Below are 23,475 nucleotides of genomic sequence, written 5' to 3'. Positions count from 1 at the left end.
ATATATGGCAGAGAGCCAACCCCCCAAAATACTAACGAAAGCATGGCATGACGTGGAAGACGCCAGTACAACTTTGCTCATGTATTTGTTGACAGACTTTACGAAGGATGGAAGATCTGCACCAGTACCTTGGGGAGTGGGGGCCATACCAGACCCGTGTCTTCCTCCTCCTTGTCCTCCCTGTGGTCTCCAAGGGTATGCAGACTATGCTGGCTGTCATCATCTTCCACGTGCCCTACCATAGGTGATGGCTAATTCACTCCATTAAAAGTATTAATAAAAACGTTTAAAGAATGATTTTACATACACACAAAATCGATTAAAACGGTCAGGAAAGACTTCTTTAGTTACCTCAGTGTTGCTGATTCCTGCAGATGCCAGATCCCAGGCTGGCAGGGCGACACTTACGCCATTCAGAACGAAGAGCACAGACTGGTGGTGAACCAGACCATTCCCATGGAGCACAGTGACGACTCCAGCTATTCCCAGTGCTCCATCTTCACACGTGGGAACCACAGCACTGTCACCAATCACAGTGAAGAAAGCCGCCAGCTGCAAGACTGCCATGCATGGGTCTATGATACGTCTGTAGTGGAGACATCCGTCATTAGTCAGGTCCTACATTATTCTGTTTTCTTGGGAACTTACTCATTCACACACCTATACACATCCAGGCACACAGACACAGAGAAAGAGTGACAGGCAGACAGACAGACAGAAAGAAAGACAAAGACAATGGCATTTTTTTTTATTGGTCAATAGCGTTTTATAGGTCTAACGCCAAGAAGGTAATTTAGCTAATGCAAGCTTACAACAAAAAAACAAAAACAAACAAACAAAAACAAAACCAAAAACAAGCAAACCGAAATGCATATACACATACACAGAAACATACATTTAGAATAATCCAATCTAAGAATGTATTGTTCAAACAATATTTTAAACTTACGATCTTTATATTCTCCCCAGACTGTGTGTGGGGGGGTGGGGGGTGGGGGTGAGATGTGTGATTTGTGAGTGATGTTACACTGTTTTTACAATAACATTTTTGTTTGAGTTTATATGTTAATATTTTTTTTATCTTATTCATATGCCTTATTCATACCACATGTGTTGCTAATTGCGCTTAGAGTCACAGGGTAAGCGCTTTGAAAATGCACATTATTAGAATCATTATTATTATTATCATTATTATGACATCGGAATCATCATTATCATAGCAATAACATCAATAAAGCAAGAACACTGTCAATGATGATGATGCAATATATCCCTGTGTGTGTGTGTGTGTGTGTGTGTGTGTGTGTGTGTGTGTGTGTGTTTGCAGTTTGATCTGGTATGTGACAGGAATGTTTTCCGAGCTCATCTCAACATGTGCTATTTTCTGGGCATGTTCTTTGGCTCCTTGGTCACCGGCTATCTGTGTGACTGGTAAGAGATGAATGTTTTACCTTGTAAGTGGTAAGACCTAAATGTTCACCTTGTCACTGGTGAGACCTGAATGGTTACCTTGTTGCTGGAAAGATCTGAATGTCTACGTGTGTGACTGGTAAGACCTGTGCTTTGTAGTACCAGAATGTTTATGCTGTGCTTCGTAAGACCAGGGTGGCTATCTGTGTGACTGGTAAGACCTGAGTGTGTGTGATGTAACTGCCTGTCTGACAGGAAAAACCTGAGCATCATTGCCTTTGTGAACAGAAAGACCTGAAAAGTACCATTGTTCGGTTTGATTCAAATGTGACTGGTAAGATGGTAGGAATGACAGCCATCCATGTGGTTATAAAGAGTGTCCCAGTAAGACCTGACAGATCACCTGTGATTTGTCAAACACAATGGCAATCTGTGTGAAAGCCTTGATTTACTGTTAAATGTGAAACAGTGACAAGTCTTGATTGACTGTTAAGTGTGAAACACTGCAAAGTCTTGTCTGACAGTAAAATATGAAGCATTAAAAGTGTCTTGATTCACAGTACAATGGGATGCATTGAAAGTTTTGATTTACAATTAAATGTGAAGCGTTGGAAAGTCTTGATTGACAGCTAAATGTAAAGCAATGACAGGTCTGGACTGACAGTTAAATGTGAAGCATTCAAAAGTCTTGATTTATACTGAAATGGTTTAATGGGAAGCATGCGATTCATGGTCTATTGGCCAGACGTTGGCAATATGGAAGTAAAAATTCAGACATGTTGCTTGTTGATACAAATCAGGAATCATGGACAAGTGTTGACTGGGAGACAAATTAACACTTGCAGCACGCATCATGCCCGGATCTGGTAGCTTTGATAGATACCCTGGTCTGTGATAGATATGAAAGATAGCCAGCAGTAGGAAATGAAATATCAAAATGATCAATGTTGGCAAATTTGATTTGATTGGTATTGAAGCCCTATTATAGATACCATAACGAATCCACCCCTGATCTTGTTATCCAGTGTCACTGCACGTTTCGTCCCTCATTTTCATCATTGTCTGTCCACCCTACACACTTGCTTTCAGATGAAAATACTTTCAGAAATGCTGAAGTTTGTCAGAAAGGGATTATGGGATTCAGCGTTAAGAGTCATCCATGAAGTTTAAACATAGTTTCAGAGAATAGTTCTCAGAATATGAATCTGGGTCAAGAGATGGAGGAAGTGAGTTTCTTTTGTGACTGAGATTTTTTTTTTTTTTTTTTTTTTTTTTTTTTTGAGGGGTGGGATTGGGAAAGACATGTTTGAGGTGAACGTAAAACAGGAGGGATTTCGTCTGGAGTGACAACAAGAATATATCTGAAGTTATGTGACACACATAGAAGTATTAGTATTTAGTATTTATATAGCACTTTCACATCAGTCATTCACACGCATGCAGTCATTCATACACAGCAGTACGAAATGTAAAGAAGCAGTTACCTTGTGTGTGACGTGACTGTATCATTCTGACATAAGAGGCAAAACAGGCATGTTTTCATTCTTCTGTTCCAGGCTGGGCAGAAAGACGATCTTCTACATCTCTAGCATGACTGTTCTAGTTGTGGACGTGGCCTCTGCCTTTGTGCCCAAAGTTGTGTACCTCCTCGTCTGCCGTGTTCTTGTGGGGTTCTTTGGAACTGCCATTTACATGGCTAGCTTTATCTTGGGTCAGCGTCATATACAGCAGTGCATGTTGTGTCTTTGTTCAGTCGTTTGGTTGTCTGGCTGGTTATTTAACTGGCCGAGTACTGCTGGTTTGTAGGTTCTGAATGTTCTGAATATCTATCAGAAAGATCTTTCCAAAAATGAAAAGCTTCATCACATTTCTGACTGTTTATCAGTTAACGTGCATTCGTACATGTGTATAGCGCGCGCGCGCGCTCAATGTATACGGAAAGTGATAACAAGAGGTTCGACAGAAGTATGGCTTGAGTATTTTCAAAATCAAGTGTAGATGCCTCTTAGCTGTTGCTGTGCTACGGAACGGTCTGGGATTTGGTGGGAGCTGGTTCGAGGGTAAACTGCCAGAGTAACATTGGAACATAAACGTGATTAGAATTAATCAGTTCTTGGAACAGGGATCTTGAGTTTGCTACAATCTCTTAACGAAACTTTGACACAAGATTTGTTTGAACAGTGACTGAAATTGTTGCGCCGTCGCAATTCCTTTATTTTCTTCTCTCTCTCTCTCTCTCTCTCTCTCTCTCTCTCTCTCTCTCTCTCTCTCTCTCTGTAAGATAGCAAGTGATTTATAGTCTTGTCTGTCTAAATGTGATTGTTTGAGAATGACTGTTTTTATTGTCTTATATTAAGACCAAGTAAAATTTGGTGTTGATTCGTACTTGCAGTCAAAGAGCGTTGATTCATAATTGATGGATGAGATAACGCATATATATGTAAAAATAATGGCATGTAAGTTTAAAATCGTATCTGGTATGCAGTAACTGTGATCATTCTATGCAAAATAAATGTAAATAAAGGCACCTAATACTTTGCCACGGTTGATTTCTTCGATAGTTGCTCCGTCTGTGTAAATTGTTGAAAGCTGAACAATCAAATTTTGACTTTTTTGTCATGTAGTAAATATCAGATTAGTTTTATGGGATTCAGAGTCATGTGATTCAAATCACACCATGATGTTATTTTGTTTGCAGTGGGTTGTATTAACTGGGATACACTGTTGAAAATCATAGAGACATGTGTATGATTGTAACATCACAGAAAAGTTGACATGATTCATTTGTATATAAGGGGAGATCATTGATATATACAGAGAATGAGAGAGAGAGAGGGCAAAGCACAAAACCTTGAGGAATACTGTAGTGAGTCTGTGCCTTTGACATTAATTTATACACAGATAATATCAGTTTGATACCATTGTGTGATTTTCCATTCAGCAGATGAGTCTGTTTCTTTTCTTCTTTTTCTCAACAAAATAGTTCATTGCCGGTGAGATCGAAAGCTTTTGTTGTTGTTATTGTTGTAAAGCCAGTAGACTACAAAATTAACAAGTGCAGTATGACAAGCAATTTGTTAAGCCTGACTGCTTTTTTCTGCAAGAGATCAAAATTTAGTGTCGTGAAATACGGTTAAATATACTTTTTTATGTTTATCTAATTGAATAGACAATGAAGATTGAATAGAAATGCGTATATGGTTTCTTGGTTGGCTTTTATCACCAAATCCGATTAGACAGATACTTTTCCATATTTGAATTCTAATGGGAAATGATTTTTATTTTATTTTATAAAATATGTAAGTTGTAAATATGGGTCAGACTTGATGGTTATTGTTGAATCTGGCAGATCTATAATTTTTGTTATCAACCCTATCAAGTCCTTAAGTCATTGCTTGCTTTAGGTGATTCAGGGTATTGAACACATCTGTTACTGACATGGATGGTAGTACAAAAAAGGCAATATTTTTAATCACATATTTGTTTTATCTCTTTCAGTTTCAATTTTCAGTTCCAATGAACTGTCAAAGCATGGAGCATGATCCATATACGCCACAACACAGCTGCTGTTTAACACTGTAAAGTTGTTTTATACAGTACGGTACTTTTGTCTGATACAACGGGATAATACGTATGTCATATGTCCTGATAACATCAAGAGATTACTGTGATGTTGGTGATTTGTCTGTTTGCTGATTTATGACACTCTGTGTTGATTTTGCATTGTGTTTTAATGATTTCATTTTTTTCTTCGCATTCTCTCTTTTTCATATTTTTTCTTCAACAGCTTTATATTCATAACGTCAAAACTATTTTGCTACCATTTGTTTTGGTATTTGCTTTTCCTTGTGAGCACTGAATGGTGCATATTTATCACAGACTTCGCGAAAGCTATTCAGCTAATAATCGATGGCTTTCTCGTAGTCAGTGATGTTGTAAAGATTTGCGGAGAGGGAATTCAGTAGGTTTGCCAAGAAGAAGAAGAAGAAGAGAGAGAGATTTAATTAACTCAGTTTATGCTGCATATCACCGTCTAGTTATTAATTTTCCAATATTTCAAAACACTAGTTTTAGAGAATGTTTGCAAAATGAAACCCATGTTGTTTTTAGTGATGATAAATCTTTGCCAGACACATACTGAAAAACTTCTGCAGCAGATTTTACGAAAAAAATAACTCATGGTGGAATCTATCTTCTTTTTTTTTCTCAGTGCAAACTTTGACCAAAAAAAATCATATCTGCAACAACAGTCAGTCAAACAACAGACGGGAACAAATACATCAGCTTTCCTACTATAGTGAGACTGTACAGGTCTTTCGTTGTCTCCTTTCATATCTAGAGCTGCAAGAATTGGACAACCTGCCAAGAATAAACGTTTGTGACTGAAGTCTACTGACGCCCACTAGGAGTCTCTTGTTCCAACCGGACGACCAACGACATTGCGATTATCACCAGTCTGGCTGACCCACAGTGACCCTTCTGTCAATGGCGAATAGACAGAAACAAATTTGTTTCAACCACATTAACTCGTTACAATACACAGTACAAGACAGCCCCCAAGAATCCCGGAGGGTGACAGACGAAGAGGCAGGCAGAGAGGAGGACAATGTTAACGTCTGGGTGAACACGAGGAATCCAGCAATAATGTGAAGGACAGAAGACGGGCCCAGGTCAAGGCAGTGTCCCTCATGTCACCCTAGGTCATGGAGAAGGCACTGGTGTGACAGAATAGAATCAGTTTTCATAAACGATCGGTTTCTGGTTTATTGGCTCGTAATTTGAAAAGAAAACTGCGAAAAAAATTATTAATTTCGTTAAACATGCTCTTTGCTTTTCTAAATAACACGCCATCCAAACAAACACAAAATACTCTGTATCATGAGGGAAGCAGCCTTTGAGGGGTGAATCATAAACGTCATGCCATCCCATCCATTGTAAGTTGTAATGTTTATTCTTAATTCTCAATGGCTATTTGATCACATTAGCAATGGGGTGGGTGGATGTTGAGGCGGGAGAGAGGGATGTATGTACGTAGAGTCTGGGTCAAATTCTTTGCTTGTGTGTAGTCTGATTTCGCTGTGTCATCGATATTAGCGTGATCAGTTGCACTGTGTACCCAGTCTGTCTTCTCCACTGTGTACCCAGTCTGTCTCCTGTTAAAACAAAAAAGTGGTTAATAACCTTAGTGAACCTTACTACATAAATGTTTTAGTTGAATAATTCACAGAACTAGAAGATTCTCCTGTAATTACATAAAGAAAAACAGTTTGCTCACAATAACGGCATGGTCTGGATTTATTAACGGTACCAGTGGTGGAGCTGGTAGGACCACAGAAACGAACAAGGGCAGCCACCATGCTGACCATCATATGGCTGATGGGTCCCTTCCTGTTGACTGCTCTGTCCTTCCTGCTGAGACAGTGGCGCTACCTGCAGATTGCCAGCGTTTCTCCCTTTGTCCTCTGCTTGGGTCACTGGTGGTGAGTTCTGTATTATTATCATTATCATCAGTGTTGTATCATTATTAACCATATAAACAAAACGAACAACAATACGTCATGCAACAACCATTCGCTCTACCAACTGCAGAGTTAAACTGTTACAAATGATAGCACAGGGGAGACAACAACAATGAACATTTAAATTACTGTGAAAGTTAAAGCCTGACATAAGTAGCAGTAATGATGACATGAAAATACCTCCCAGTTAACCATTCAACCAGAGATTAACAGGAGCACTCTAGTACTGTAGTACGTTGAATGATGTTGCTATGAATAATAAATTTACTTTCTGCCTTCTCTAAGTATAAATTCAAGTAGCATTGCCGTTAAATCTGGAAACCAGTCTCGTATAAAACAAAAACTTTCTTCTGTCACTATTTACTCAGTCAAACTCGGCAATACCTCCATCCCACTTTCCAGCTCAGTCAAGAACCATGGTATTGTACACACTGTCCTTGCATGAAATAATCAGGCAGAACTGTCAGTCTTGCTTCTGTCAATTATGGCGCTTCAGTTCTGTTCGGAAATATCTGTCCAACAGCGCAACATTTAAACTAATCGCTGCTCTCGTTCTCTCTCGCCTCGACTTTTCTGTGACTATCTGTTGTTTTGCTCCTATGCACTTCCTTTAGCTGCCACCTGACTCGTCCTATAAAAAAAAAGATAAATAAAAAATATAAAAAGAAATGAAAAAGAGAGAGATTGATAATTCGTCACTTGCAAGTACAAGATCAGCACTCATAATTGCAGAAACAAACCTGCCCGTTTGCATCTATGTGACCGGCTTTACCTCTGCAAATATCTCACTCATTGCGATCAGCTTCTGAGGTCTGATGCATGGAAGAGACTAATCTGGGGCTGCACTCTTGTCAGACTTGATACGTCATTGGCAAGCCTATAGATGCAAGAAGAGAGAAACGTCAGACTAGTTAATTTGAGCTGAAGGGGTGGTTGGTTGTCTCTGCAATCCATCACAAACTAATTTTGAGATGGGGAAACCCCGCGCTGGTTATTGAGCGAAACGGTACCAGTGGTGGAGCTGGTAGGATCACAAAAACGAACAAGGTGTACCTGGCATTTCCACATGAGTGGTCCCCCAGCCGAATCTTTAACAGCGGCTGTCATTTCATGTATCTCACAGCGAGTGAAACAAAACTCCACGTACGCATTTGTATCATTAGAAATCACGACTTGATGTCCACGATCTCCAAACACTCGATTTCAGTGCTTATTTCTTTGGTTCAGGTTCATCAGGCAAGCAGTTGCCGCCTTTGTTTTTCAATAACTTCAGTCCAAACCTACGCCCTTTGCGGACTAAATTTTGGCCTCTCAGTTTCGCACATACTCTCAGACTTGCTTCGGCTCATGCACACCAAGTACTTTAGTCTCAGTCTGTCGAGATAGTCCTGGACTTGGGCATTGCCTCTTCTCATGCATCAGACCCCAGATTCACTCTCTTTCCACGTTCTCAGATTCAGATAATCTATAATCAACTGCTTCTTGTTCTCGGAGTCTTGATTTTTCATTTGAAACCAGCTCCCTCTTTTTCTTCGTCAAATTTCTACACTCGGCTCTTTTAGGCCTGCCCTTTAAACCAAAATCCTACATTTTTCGACGAAACAGATCCTCCCTTCTCGCCCTCTTTTCGTCCATAGTTTAACTTTCTATCTACATGTCTTTATCAGTTTTGTGTTTCATCCCTTTGATTTAGAGTTATGCATCCTTGTAAACGGCTGGCATGGAAGCACTTTGTGTTGTCTCTGCACAAGGTTTAGCGCAATAACTATAATAAACACGAGAATTTATCTATTTTTCATTAATATATGTATGTGTGAAACACGTATCTCAGTTACTATCAGTATGATAATCACAAACAAAGAATGCGAAATTTCCGCTCACTTTATTCACAATTACTTCTGGGCCACAACAATTAGATGATGAATACCCCAACAAATGCTGTGCTGGGATAAGGCAATGGCAAAGTGATAGAAAGTGCATACTAATTTTCTACAATACATAGCAGTAGATTTTTCTTCAATGTAAAAGCAAATTTCTGCAAATGTTTTAATGGCCAGTGCTTCTTATATTTGATCATACTGTTTATGCTTTTTCCTTTTTTTTTAATCTTTTATGTTTATTTGTCATATATTGTTTTTAATCTTTAATCTTTCATTTTTTAACGTATGAAGGAAAATTATATATATATATATATATATATATATATGTATCGAAAAGCACACAAAATTTCATAAGTATCATTAATGGTGGTAATTTTATCAACATAGATGGGTAATGTTGAGGAAGACTACATCTTAGTTCATTACTGCCTCATGTTTTATACTTGAATGCGTACTTGTGTGCATTGCAGAAAAAGTTTAAATTTAACACGCGATTACCAGGTATTTGCCGAGCCAGTAGATAGATTTCATTGACCTACATGCGACATTATTTTCCCCGAGTACACAGAAAGACGTGCAGGAGAGGTGTGAAGGAAGGGGTGGGAGTGGGAAGGGCCGGGGGGGTGGGGGAGGCGTGGTGAGAGTAGCGAGTTGTTTACATATTATGTAATAACTTCACTTTTATTTTACTTTTCACCTGAGTCACAGGCTGTTGCCAGAGTCTCCCCGTTGGCTTCTGACAAAGAAGAAGACGAAAGCAGCACTGACGGTGATGAAGAAGGTGGCACGTGTCAACAAAACGCCATTTTCTCCTTCTCCTGAGACCATTGCAAAGCTTCAACAAGAGCCCAGAGCAGACAGGAATGGAAATATCATGTCCACTGTGGGTCAGCTGGTCAAGTATCCACAGCTGGTCATTGTGACTCTCATCATCTTTTTTAACTGGTGAGTCAACAGTAACTTGGAGGGGTTTTGTTTTGCTTTGTTGTTGTTTTAGTCGGGGGTTTTTAGTGAAGGATTTTGGGCTCACGTGTGTGGCTTGGCAGGTAGTCAGCAAGAACTCACTGAGATTGTCAAAAGACTGGATGGAAATCAGCACCGAAAAGACGAAGTCGATGGCCAGCCACAACATCACCACTACTGCTGATATAACTGTTCATGGACAAAAGATAGGAACTGTTTAACTGTTCACTTACCTGAGATACATCATAAACAATGAAGGATCCAAACCAGAAATCCTCTCAATGTAACAAAGACTATATTAGCATTGTGCAGACTGAAACCAACATGTATCGGCAGTATGAACCACAAGATCAGATGCCTGTATGCACTGGTATTTTCTGTCTTCCTGTGTGTATGCGAGACATGGATTTGGAAAGAAGAATTCAAGCCATGGAAATGAAATGTAATCACAAAATACCAAACATCAGATACACTGATCATATCACCAGTCATATGTACGCCAAACCATCAAGCAGTACACTGGACTTAAGATCTGCTGACAAAAGTTAAAAACTGCGCTGGTATGGCCACATAACAAGATCCAATGGCTTTGCTACATCCTCCAAGGAACTGTTGAGGGAGGGAAACGGAGGGGAAGACAGAAAAAACGAAGGACTGACAACATTGCAGACTGGACAGGAAAACCATTTGCAGAGACCCAGGCTTTGGCACACAGCTAATACACCTGGAGTAATCTAGTGAACTGCTACCCCAATGACACTTCCTAGAGTTGAGGGAGAAAAAGAAGTGTGTTGAGAGATGCGTTCGCATTGTCCGTTTTCATGGATCCCGCCCATGAATTGTCTTTTTTTTGGTGCTGAATAAACAGCGCAAAGCGATGTTCGAACATGGTTGGATATCACAGTCAGTGACTTTGGTAGTGTACACACCTCAGGTCACCTTGACTTGAGTCCCAGAGAAGAAGGCATTTTTGAAATTTGTGTCCGAACTGCCAAACATTATTTGTCGAAAGGCGATTTTTTTTAAATACGATTTTTAGAAGTTGAAAAGCCAGGATAAGGGCAGGGAATGTTAGGAACTTTCATAGATCTATATTATGATCATAAATCAACGAAATATGGATTCTTAAGATAGAATTACCCTGTTTCTAGCACTCAACCTTCAGTTCGATAAACACACTTTTTTTCCCCGTCGAAACAGTGTTTGCGTCCACCATCTTATTCAAACATTCATTTATAGTGTTGATCAAAGCATCTATAACAGCAAAAATTGACGGTGCTTCCCGTCACTCTCTTTTTAGAATTTGCCTGAGGTGGTCATTTAAAGGGGTCATTTCTGCAAGTTAGTGCCCCATAATCCATAATCAACATTGAATAACAGCACTGTTATTTGTAACACTGGGACAATTCTTAAAAAGATTGAGTATTTGTGAAATCAGGAAATTTAAACGTGATTTGAAAGTTTCTTGAAAGTTTCATGAATACCATTCTTCTTCTCCTCCTCCTCCACTTTCCTCTTATCTGTTGTTGCCCATCATCTGCGTTGTTCCAGTGTCATTATCTCCATGCTGCTCATTCCGAGTCCTAACCATGGTCACATGTCTGGCTTTGTATGAAATACACTTTTTAAAAGGCGCTATTAATTTTTTGTCTTTTTTACCTCAGGACTGTTATCGCTATGACCTACTACGGACTCTCTCTGAACGTTGGCAACCTTGGTGGAAGTCTTCGCATCAACTTCTTTGTGTCCACCACGGTGGAGCTGATAGCTTACGTGCTGGGCTGGGTGTTGCTGGATCGGCTGGGAAGGAAGCGCTCTCACTGCTGTTTCATGCTGACAGCTGGCCTGGCCTGTCTGTCTACCATACTGACTGTGTCCTTTGGAGGCCAAGGTATTCTACTGTTTCGTCCTTTAGTTTTTGTGATAAATAATAAAGAACATGTTTGTTAGGAACATGGTGTTCATTCAGTACATGAGACAGAACTGTCAACATGGTTAGAATCCCATATGTCATAAATCAGTATTTTCAAATCGTCATTTTTCATGTCCTGCTAAGTTTGATATATATACTGCTTTGATCACTTATTTGATGGGTCTCTGAGTCACTGTATTTTTTCTTCTGTCTGTCTCTGACTGTCTGTCTTTGTGTTATAGGAAAGGTGACGTGTGTTCAGTTTATAATCATATAGATCCACCACTACATATTGTTGGAAAATGCAGCCCTGCCACTGTAAAAAAAAAAAATGCACTGTTGGCTAGAAGGTACCAAAAGATAATAGAAATAAACAAGTAAACAAATACTAACACAACAAGAAGCAAAGCCTTCAAGCCTCACTTGTGCTTTGCGCTTTATCCAGTAAAGGAATCATGAGGAGTAAAAAAAAAAAAAAAAAAAAAAAAAAGAAATCTAAAAAATCGTTCAAAAATACTCTGTTTTAAATATGATATATAAGACAAGCTTATAAGATAAGGCATGCGAGCGGGATTGAACCAGGCATGTTCAGTTCTGATGCAAGCAGACTAATCCCCAAGGCTGCGGCACATTTGACGTCAAATGACTAAATGTTGATGTTTTCTTCTTCATGCGATGACTAGGCGTGATTGTAGTGGACGTAATAACGCGTTTAAATCATGTTTTTTGTGTGTTTTATTATAATTCGATTATTTTTTCCATTTCCGCGGTAAAAGAGACGTTGCCATCTCCTTAAGCACATCGCAACACATTGTAGATCTCCAGATCTGCACAAACCAGTCTACAACAGGCTGAATGAAACGATTGATTCCATTTTTCATGTTCATTCCAGTCAATTCAGTGTCCACTTTAGAATATTTATATGCAGTAAACACGTTGATGGTGTAATAAGTATCACTGTAAGTGTTCTGTCCCGAATTTGTGTTTCTTTCCTTTTAATTGTGAACAAGAAACACGAGGTCATGTCGTCTTCGAAAACAACCTACCTTCCAGTCAGGCAAACACAGTGGAAAGCGGATTTTATAATTTCCGGATTCCAGAGCACATCTCAACAAAATAAAACGTTAATGATTCAGAAAAACGGCTTAATTCGGGACACTTTAAACCTGTTATTGGTACGCCAATTTTGGTACTGGCAGACAAAGTATTTCCAGAGAAAATTGCAATGTTAAGGTTTACCAAGGACACACAGACACACACAGACAATCGAATGCCAGGTTAAAAACATAGACCCACTTTGTTTACACAAGTGAGTGAAAAAAGATTGCGTTTATACGTAGATATCCCAGGTGGATCGTATCGTATGTCTATTGTATACAGCCTTTCAAAATAGTCGGAAAGGAGAGGAAACCACTTTGTATTAATCTTTCAAAAGCATATGACCAGACAAATGAACCAGGATACTGAAGATGTTAAGCAGAGCTGGTATGTCTTTTGTATATCTAAATACTATGGATGCACTATGATAATGATAATAATAATGATAATGATGATTATGATGATGATGTGCTCCAAAATGTAAAAATTGACGTATTAAACATGCATTGAAACACTAAAACGATAGCTTCCTTACATGTAAGATACATATAAGTATCCAAACCATACACAACTAAAACCACAGTACCTTTACTTAAAAAATCAGTCTCCCTCTCCCTCCCTCTCGTCTACACAACAGCCCAACAATATATATCTAGTACATGTCATCAATGTCTCACCAAGTACCGCTGAATTAGTTATTGCTTGATTATTATGAAGTCCATATGGACTTCAAGTGCTAATTGACCGTGTTCTTAAGGTGTTAACCGATCTCAGCCTTCAAATCACAGAAGAAAGTGGATGGAGGGGGAGAGCGGATAGGGGACAGGGGGTTGTATCTGAGTAAACATAAGAATTATGTATTGTGTTCTTGTAAACAGATACTGATTTGACTTTCACCATCACAGCATGAGTCCCTGATATATATATATATATTTTTTTTTAAACCCTGACAACCGGCTGTGAAAGTGAAACGAGAACTGTTTGATGTTAAATCTAGAACCGTCTAAATAGGGAAATTTAGTGAGAAGGAGATTCATTCAAAACGTTTAACCAATCCTTTTGTATTTTTTGTAGGTGGAGCGAAGCCTGCATGTTTATTTGCAGGAAAAAATATTTCTTTATGTAACTGTACTCAAATCGAAATGTTCTATGGTGACCTCTTGAGATAGACACTGTTTTATATATTTGTTATATCTAGTCTTCACTTGTTCCTGAAATATTCTTAGATTGTGCATTTAAAAAAATGATCTGGAGACATCCTTATCAGAGTCCATTTCTTCTTGAGTGATCTTAGGGTACTTAATAATGGATATGTTTGAGAAGATACCAGTTTCAACAATGATTACCCATTTTATCCGAGGCCAGAGGAAAATGGATTTCACGTTTCCAGCGAAATTGAACGATGCTTAGAGGTCACATATTATTTAAGATACATACATTTAGATAGCAAAATGTGAAAGTCTAATTCAACCCAATTCAATTCAAAAGTAAGTCTATAATCAAATATAGAACAAAAAACCTATCTCAAAATCTTTCACACACTGCTGTCATGGTGACCTCAGTTCCCCTCCACTTCCATGCTTGTGGCGAGTTCCTGTAAAGGTCTCTGGTGCTAAAGGATTCATGGAGGACTGTATTTGGAGGGACGTGGTGACAGCCTCCACTCCAGGGAACACTCACTCAGTCTTGTTCTGCAAGTAAGCGATTACTGTTATCAGCAGGAGGCGTAGCAGGTGGTTTCTGTGTGTGGGGAATTAGAACAGACGCTTTTGAGCATCATCAAAGTGACTCATTGGCGTTGCATCTGGTGTGTGGCCTCCTGGCGACCCGACATTGATTATTGCCTACTGGCTGCTGACCCTGGGACTGCAGCAGTACAACCTGGGTGTGCTTGTCTGTAGGGGGCTAAGGTTGATAACGCCACTCAAACACCAAAGCAGTTCAAAGCAAAAATGAAATATTGTATATCTGTATACTGGGCATAAGTCAATATTACTCCCCATTGTTTATTGCTCTCTGTGTCTCTCTGTCTCTTTGCACCCCCCCCCCCCACCCCCCACACACACACACACCTCAAGTCCCAAAGTCCCCGAGGACAGATGGTCATGCAGAAAGTGTAATTAGCAACCACCAACAATGCACACCACACGACAAATCTGGGTCAGATCTTTCCTTTAATGATGAATGTGCAGCCCAATAACTTGACAGGTAAGCCGAAATGGCGAAGAACTGAAACATAAACAAAATGATACTTAGTTTCCTAAACACAAATGCTAACGTCAGAAAATAATGAAAGTCTGATCCGTTGCGCCACCGCGCACCAATAAGATTGAAAGAGCGCGACGCCACACTGTGCTTTTCAAAGGTGGCGTACACCGAAAATTATAACAAACCAAAGGCTATTTCCACAGAAAAGACGTGACTTTTGACACTGCAGTACATAAAAATGAACACGGCTTCAAAAACTGTGTGTTATAATACTATTGCGATAGCAAAGAAAGGTTAAGCTTTCGGAAGAAGCCAGACATTTATAAATCTACATACCAAATCAATTTGTATCAGTTGGGATCAGATCCAAAATATGATCGACCAGATGCGATAGAAAATCATATACTATGTAAAAAAAATATATCAATAATCTTCACTTAACATCAATGCAACAACAAAAATAGAACATCTACTTTATGACGCAAACAAAGAGAAAATGCTTACTTAATGTGAACCGAAGGGATTTGAAGTCAGAATGTATTGCAAAGCGACCATGCTCTTCGAAATGACAGTTGCACATGACGTCTAAAAAGACAAACAGGAGCTGGAGACAGAATACACACACACATTCTCTCTCTCTCTCTCTCTCTCTCTCTCTCTCTCTCTCTCTGCACAGCAAGTAAACAATCTGAAACTGAATGAACAATGAATTACTCCCCATATTCTGATGATGACAATGATGGCGACGATGATGGTGTTGTGATGGTGGTGGTGATGATGGGAATACATGTTTAGATTGTGTGCAGAGGAACTCAAAGGATAGATGAGTTAATAATTTTTGAAAATCTTTATGTTTAAATGGTGTGCAAAGGAATTCAAAAGATAGATGAGTCAGTGATTTTTTAAAATCTTTACTGAATTTGATTTTTGCTGAACTGTTGCCATGGTGATGTTAATGGTGACGTCAGTAAAGTACAGTTCACATTTCTCAGCATGGCTACAATGTCACAGAATAACGTGATTTTGTCAGAAAATATATTTTCCAAACACTGACGTTATCTGATTATTGGTGACGACCAGATTCATGGCACTCACCCGTTGAGTTTGAATGGAAGGATGTTTACTGTTGCAATGATGTCGACAGATCTGTGGTTAAAACTTTTAATGTTGAAGGACGTATTTTTGTTCTGACCATTATATTTCTCGATATACAGAAGAACAGCCGCCTGAAAAGGTCTCAAGAAAAGAGAAAAAAAACTTATGTTTGAGAGAGAAAATAATGTAACCATATATAAAGCACAAAGACAAATTGATATGATCAAATAAGATTAGCCTAACAAAACTGAGACAGGCATTCTGTGACCTGGCACTATTTTCGCAAACACACACACACACACACACACACACACACACACACATATATATATATAGAGAGAGAGAGAGAGAGAGATAAGAATATCATAAATAATAACATCACTGTTCAAGAATGTTGCCAGAATTTTTGTTGTTGTTGTTGTTGTGTGTGTTCACTGAAACAAATTCAACAACACAACCAGAAGAAAATTGATGATAAAGAGACCTAGGAGAAGAAATATTTGATGTTTTTTAAATAACGTGATTTCCAGGCAACAGGTTCTTGCCAGCAGTAGTTACCTCAAAGCTAGGAAAATTGCAGGACCCGACAGAAGATGTTAAAACATGCAGATGTTTCGGATGTAGATTTTCTTATTGTTACTTCACTTTAGTATTTGTTCTACATGTTGTTTTTTCCTGTAGAATGGTCGAAATCTTTCACAGTGTGACTATATAAGTAAGGCGATGCATACCAACCAGATAATTACAACCTATAAAATGGGCAGTATATTGTATGCAGTTTTTATATGTATTGTATCCGTTTCCAGCTGAAACCAAAATTATCTGTAGCTTTTGTTGATTTCAGAAAGGCTTTTGACTCAGTGAAAAGAAATGTGCTTTCGGCGATTTTGAGGAAAACGGTGTTAAAGGTAAACTCTGTTACGCGCTTAGAGGTGTTTATGATAATGTGCTGGCTTGTGCAAGTGATAAATGTTGCTATTCTGATTATTTCAACGAGGTTGCCAACTAAGCCCTCAGTTGTTTTCTGTTTTTTAATTAATAAATTGGCTATTGACTGTCCAGATCAGTTTAACATGGTATCCACTTTGTTCCTGGTGCTATAGAAATATTTTCTTGATATTCTCTGAAGGTAATATTTCATTGTCTGATTTCGTTGTAGTACAACTGAACTATTTAAAAAGGGAATCGGGACAGACTGTGCTTGGCAGTTAACTTTGACAAGACAAATATTGTAGTATTTAGAAGGGAGAGACGCTTGGCAAGCATGGAAAAAGTGGATCAATTTTGAGGAAGAAGTTAAGGTAATAAACTCGGGTGGATGGAATCATTTTTATAATAAAAATTGAGTATAAGTACTGCTCTGTCTGAGACCTGCAGAAAGGGGAGGAAAGGTTTTACAGAAATAAAGAAGTCACACACAACCCACAAGCACGCACTAGAGGAAGACTTCAATGGAGGGTGAGGGACATAAGGGAAGTGTAAAGGGTGGGATGAGACAGACAAAGGACTATGCTTTGTCACATCCAAAGGCCATTTTGAACAGGTAGGTTTTAAGTTTTCCTTTGAAAAAGGACACAGTTGGTGTGTGTGTGTGTGTGTGTGTGTGTGTGAACTTGAGGAGGGGGAAGGGGGTTGGATAGGGATGGCTGCGCCTTGGCGCTCGAGACGTTGCGCGAGTGTGAGCGTGCGTGACTTAATTTATGTTTGATTGAAATCTTACATGCGTGTGTAGTTTAAATGATCATTCAAATTACTTAAGATGTGTTCTCAGCTGTGTCTTGTTCTTTCTCATCCCCTTGTCTGAAGGGCGTTATAATGCTAATTTGATGATAATAACCTTGTCATTGTCATTGTATCTCTCTTTCTGTCTGTGTGGGTCTTTCTCTCCCTGTTTAAATGGCGTTATTCGTATTACTGTTTGTTTGTTTTTTTGCATCACATGTGTGCTTATTCCAATTCAGTTTTTTATTGCTTGATCATTATCTGACATATGTTAATTTTCATGTCTAGTACTCTCTCTCTCTCTCTCTCTCTCTCTCTCTCTCTCTCTCTCTCTCTCTCTCTCTCTCTCTCTCTCTCTCTCTCTCTCTGTCACTTTCTTTCGCTCCATCCCCCCATAAATTTTCTCTTCTTCATTCTCCTCCACCTAAGTATTATTGTAAATGCCAAATTACCATTTATGTAATCGTGATTATAATGTGCACGCTGTATTGATGAAATGATTTCCCCCTTTGTTTCATTTCTGTTTCCCCTTCAAGCACTGGATGAAAAAAAAGCAGTGTCTTGCTTACAATATTACCATCAGAAAATAAAATGTATTCAGTTCAATTCAATTCTCCCTCTCTCTGTGTCTCTCTCGTACTGGAAGAATCCCCTGATTTTCACAGAGTTACAGTGGATCACAACAGCTCTGGCCATGCTGGGAAAGCTGGGAATATCTGCGTCCTTCACAGCTATATATCTCATCACGGCTGAGACCTTCCCCACAGTCATCCGTAACTTGGGTATGGGCTGCAGCTCGGCGTGTGGAAGAATTGGCAGTATTGTGTCACCCTATGTAGCAGACCTGGTAGGTACTGTGACTGGTTAACACAGCTTGTGATATCACTGCATGTAACGATCGTGGTATTGGTAACCTTGTTTCACTGAGTGTAGAAGACCTGCTTTGTAATCCTGTATAGTAAACATTCAAATGTCATTTTAATAAGGGCCTGATTAATGATGTGTTTACACAAATGAATAAATATATAAAAGGAAATGAACAAACGAAGGAATGAAGTATTCGAACAAATGAACGAATGGAATGAAGGAGAAGACGTAAACGCACCTGTTCATTGACTGACTGATCCCCTTAGCGTGGTTTCACAAACACAGTCACAAGAAATTCTGGCCTTCAGACCCACCTCTTCCCAGATAACCCCTTCCTATTTTCCCTCTTCCATCCATATTTTCTGTCCTGTGTACATTTTGTCTTCCATCCCCTATGTTATGCATACTGTGAATGGTGGATGTAAAAGTGCTTTAATTTGTTTCTGCACAAGACTCAGCCCCATATGAATACAATCATAATTATCATTAAGTCAAGTGACCCACATCAGTCATAATTTCTTATGTTACATTCTATCCCGAGGCAGTCCTATGTTCAGATACTGATTCTTAGCACGATCTACCAATAAGGTAGATGATAAGGTTTCTTTGACACTCGTCTTCTGTCCTCATTTTTATCTATCTACATTTCCGCCGGGAACATTCAGACGCGAATACCATCATTTTCATTCATCTTTATCTTGTTTTATTTCCCCAACCTGAAACATTCGGCATTCTCTCCAGGCCCTGTATGTCGGAGGACGGTTTGGCCGTGCTGTGCCGCTGGTTATCTTTGGGGGACTTGCTCTTCTGGCTGGACTGTTGGCACTTTACTTGCCGGAAACCTTGAACCGTACGCTGCCAGACACACTGGAAGATGCCGTCAACTTCATGAAGTAAGTCGCATGCTAAACTTTAAAAAAACAACAAACAAACAAACAAACAAAAAAACAAAAAAAAAAAACAAAAAAAACCCACTTATAGCTTGATGATTCTATTTATGGAACAATCGACATTGTTTGGATTCACTGTTCAAAAGTGTAAGCAATGAAAGCAAAAATATTTCCATTTTGCAAAAAATAGCTATGACAGCAAGACACGTTGAAAGATTCTTAAAAAAGTAGAAGGTATTCATTCAGCATGATAAGTGAGATGCATCTGTCATGAAGCTTCTGTTTGTTACAGAATACAAATTACGATTTGCAACTGATCTAATATGCACACTTGCGCTTTAGGTCATACTGTCTGTTGATGAAGGTAAACTATGTGTTAACTTTGCTCAATCTGTCGGCTGCGTTTGACACAATAGACCACAACATACTCCTTTCCAGACTTGAACATGTTTTTGGGATTCACTCAACAGTTCTGAGTTGGTTTTCTTCATACCTATCCAACCGCTTCCAGATTGTCTCTGTTAGTAACTAGTCTGATCCAGCCCCGATCTCCTATGGTGTGCCAGAAGGCTCTGTCCTGGGCCCCGTTCTGTTCGTTCTGTACACTGCTCATCTTTCTGATGTCATTCCTGGCCATTCTGTTCTTCACCACTCTTTTGCTGATGATACTCAGCTACAAAAGTCTGCAGAACAAAATCAAGTACATAGTCTGAGTCTGTCAATGCAGGATTGTATTCTCGATGTTAAATCCTGGATGACATACAACAAACTAAAGTTGAATGATGACAAAACTGAAGCTATGATTATTTCCTCTGCAAGAATGTCCACATCTACTTCTTTTCCTGCCTCTATTGTGGTTGGTGACGCCACAGTTCAGTTTTCTAAATCAGCAAGGAACCTTGGAGTCATTCTTGACTCAAACCTCAGCATGCATGCTCAGGTAGTAAATCTGATACGGATAGCCAATTGTGAACTTCGTCGCATCAATTCTATTCGTCAGTACCTCTCTGTTGAAACTACTAAAACTCTTATTTCTGATTTTGTGCTGTCACGAATTGACTACTGTAATTCTCTTCTCATAGGCTGTCCACATAATATTCTTCAGCGAATTCAAAAACTTCAAAACAATGCTGCCCGTCTGTCTCAGAGTCCCACCTACTGATCACATTTCTCCTCACCTCCGCACTCTACATTGGCTCCCCATTGAAGCGAGAATTAAATACAAAGTTACGTGTCTCTGCTATTCTGCTTTCCACTCTGCAGGAACTACTTATCTTTCTGACCTTATCAGTGTTTACACTCCCACAAGAAATCTCCGCTCTTCCTCTGACGGTTACCTTTTGAAACTTCATCGCGTCAATACAAGAACCTATGGTGAACGTTCTTTCTTCTTTGCTGCTCCTCACATCTGCAACAACTTTCCTTATCATATCCGTGCATCTGATTCTATTTCTGCTTTTCGCTCATCACTAAAGACTCATCTTTTTAAAACCTATCTATAAGTACTCTCAGCTTCCTTTTCTCCAACACCACCCATGTCAGCTCACTTTGGATGTATGTAGAGTGGGAAAGGGAGAGTGTGAGTGAGGGGAGGGTTTTTTGAAAAAGAGTGGCCATGAATGTTTTATGTTACTTGTAATATTTTTCTTTCATGAAAAGCGCCCTGAGCTCTTAGTGAGAAAGGGCGCTATATAAATGTACATTATTATTATTATTATCATTACATATTTGTGAGTGTCTTCAAATGAAAACTTTGTATGAAAAGGGTTTCTACCTCTTCCTGTAAACTTTGTTATCCATCTTCTCCACAGAAACCACCATAAGAAGAAAGAGGAAAAACGGACGGGCGTGAATGAAGACGGCGAGGAGCAAGAACTGCCCAAGAGCTCTCTGTTGTCAGAAACCACGTCAGTTTGAATGGTGGCCCCAACAATTCCAATCATGCCAAGAACCATTATTAACATTCTGTCTGTTTGTTTATTTGTCTCTGTATCTCTGTCTGTCCTAATGCTTGTCAATAGATAATCATATTCGTCTCTGCTGTTCGACCCTGCTGACCCCTTTAAGCATTCATCCGCCGTATGTGCTACAGCTGTCTACATACCAGAATGTTATACCTATGATCTAAACACTGAACATCAGAGTTTAAATTTTTTTTTTTTTTAAGAAAAAAAAAATACAGCACTGAAAATGGAGACGCAGATCTTTGATATGAACTGATCATGATAGTATCTAAAGCCTACCATGCAATTTTATCAACTGACTAAATAACCAGCAGGGTTGTGTAAGACGATGTGGTCATCAGAGTTTCGAAAACACTTTTATTCGCACGCACACATGTACGCGCGCGCGCGCACACACACACACACACACACACACACACACACACACACACACACACACACACACACACAAACTGCATGTACTTAGGTACCTAAGCTGCATCTCTTGATGCCGAAGCTATTAGTGACAGATGTCCGCCAGATCAAGCAGGCTGATCAACCTTGGGGCATGTATTGTCAGGTTCTGCCTTCCTTCCTGCCAACGGCAGATCGTCTGTGCATCTGTCCATCTTGAACTTGTCTTTCTAGTGTAGAGTGACAACAGGGCAATTTTGCCCACGATACAATTTATACATTGAAGCTTCTTGAGCAAATACTTGTCCCCACGACTGTTTGCTTCCTGTTTTTTGTACGTTTTAACATTTTCCTGTTTTTTGTTCCTATATGTTTGATACGGACATTCCAGGATAGTTCTTGAGTTACTGAAAAAACGCTAGTAACATTTTTCATGACTTTGTACTCAATTGCCACATGTTCAGTTTTAAAAGGTAATTCTTGTGGAACAGGATTATCATTAAAAAGGCATAATGTACGTGTTCATTCTGCTGATATTGTAAGACCATAAGATAATATATCTATTTACTTTATTGATTTCCTTTGTTTTGTTTTATTGACATGGTTTTAAAGCCCTTTTGATGCATTCCGTTTCATAGATACGTTCATCCACATCCAAATTATCGTGTGCATATTGAACTAGGGATATGGCTTTTGACAGGTTTTCAGGTGAACAGTTCCCTTTCCCTTAAATATTAAATGGAACAGGAACAGTAACAGAAACTTGATTTAAAGCCACTTGAAGTGTCAAAGAATTTGAGTTTATTACTGACGCAGTTGCATGCTACTTGGGAATTTTTTAAACTATGGCCATAGAAACGTCATGAAAACCCAACAGATTTCGGTATGAAATTTCATCATGCATGCCAGATTTGATCATAGGCTATCAAAAAGTTGCAAGGACGTTTTAACTTCTTCACGCAAATCGTTGTATTACATGTAGTAAATGTTTCTATTGCAGACCTGCCTCTCTGAAAGTCGATGGGAAAGATGTAGATTTACCACAACGGTATACAGACGTTCTTAAATAATCATTTCGATACGTTCCCAGTACAGTTTCCCAGTATATGCAACTGATCTATTATCTACTTGGCGTTTTCCTTGTTTAAAAACAGGTGATACATTCAACGTTTCTATATATTAGTATTAAACCACCAATACAGCACTTATGTGGAGTGTGTTATTAAGTGCGTGCCTGCGTGTGTGTGTGTATGTGTGTGTGAGAGTGTGCGTGTATGTGTGTGTGCGCGAGCGCTCGCTCGCGCGCTGATACTAAACATACATCCAATTGAATCGATGCCCCCTATTTGGCCAGATTGTTTACAAAAAATGAATTATGTTTATGTGCTCAGCACTGACACACAATCAGCTTTCTCCCTCTCCCTCAGTCTCTCTCATGAACACGGGTGAATAATAACAGAAATGTAGATCACATTTCCTCATTATTTGCGAGAACGTCTTTCTTCATTCCAAGACAAATGCGATGTTTTTTTGTTTTTTTCTTTTGGGAAAAGT

General features: G+C 39.2%; 1 protein-coding gene across 3 annotated transcripts in view; it reads left to right on the top strand.

Moving 5' to 3' along the window:
* LOC143299875 (organic cation transporter protein-like) overlaps window positions 1–23,110 on the top strand; it is a 36,884-nt gene extending 13,774 nt beyond the window's left edge. For 2 of the 3 annotated variants that reach the window (XM_076613372.1, XM_076613379.1), the window contains exons 3-13: window positions 96–244; window positions 375–615; window positions 1,328–1,431; window positions 2,967–3,121; window positions 6,722–6,890; window positions 9,518–9,754; window positions 11,437–11,663; window positions 18,473–18,654; window positions 19,416–19,567; window positions 21,376–21,903; window positions 21,995–23,110. In XM_076613372.1, coding sequence (XP_076469487.1) covers window positions 96–244; window positions 375–615; window positions 1,328–1,431; window positions 2,967–3,121; window positions 6,722–6,890; window positions 9,518–9,754; window positions 11,437–11,663; window positions 18,473–18,654; window positions 19,416–19,567; window positions 21,376–21,481 — 1,722 coding nt within the window. In that variant the 3' untranslated portion in view covers window positions 21,482–21,903; window positions 21,995–23,110. The remainder of the gene's footprint in view (window positions 1–95; window positions 245–374; window positions 616–1,327; window positions 1,432–2,966; window positions 3,122–6,721; window positions 6,891–9,517; window positions 9,755–11,436; window positions 11,664–18,472; window positions 18,655–19,415; window positions 19,568–21,375; window positions 21,904–21,994) is intronic. The other variant, XM_076613387.1, reaches the window with a different exon arrangement.
* Window positions 23,111–23,475: the final 365 nt, after the last annotated feature.

This window comes from Babylonia areolata, chromosome 2 (assembly GCF_041734735.1).
Source record: "Babylonia areolata isolate BAREFJ2019XMU chromosome 2, ASM4173473v1, whole genome shotgun sequence".
Classification (NCBI taxonomy): domain Eukaryota; kingdom Metazoa; phylum Mollusca; class Gastropoda; order Neogastropoda; family Buccinidae; genus Babylonia; species Babylonia areolata.
This window is presented reverse-complemented; position numbering and strand designations above follow the sequence as displayed.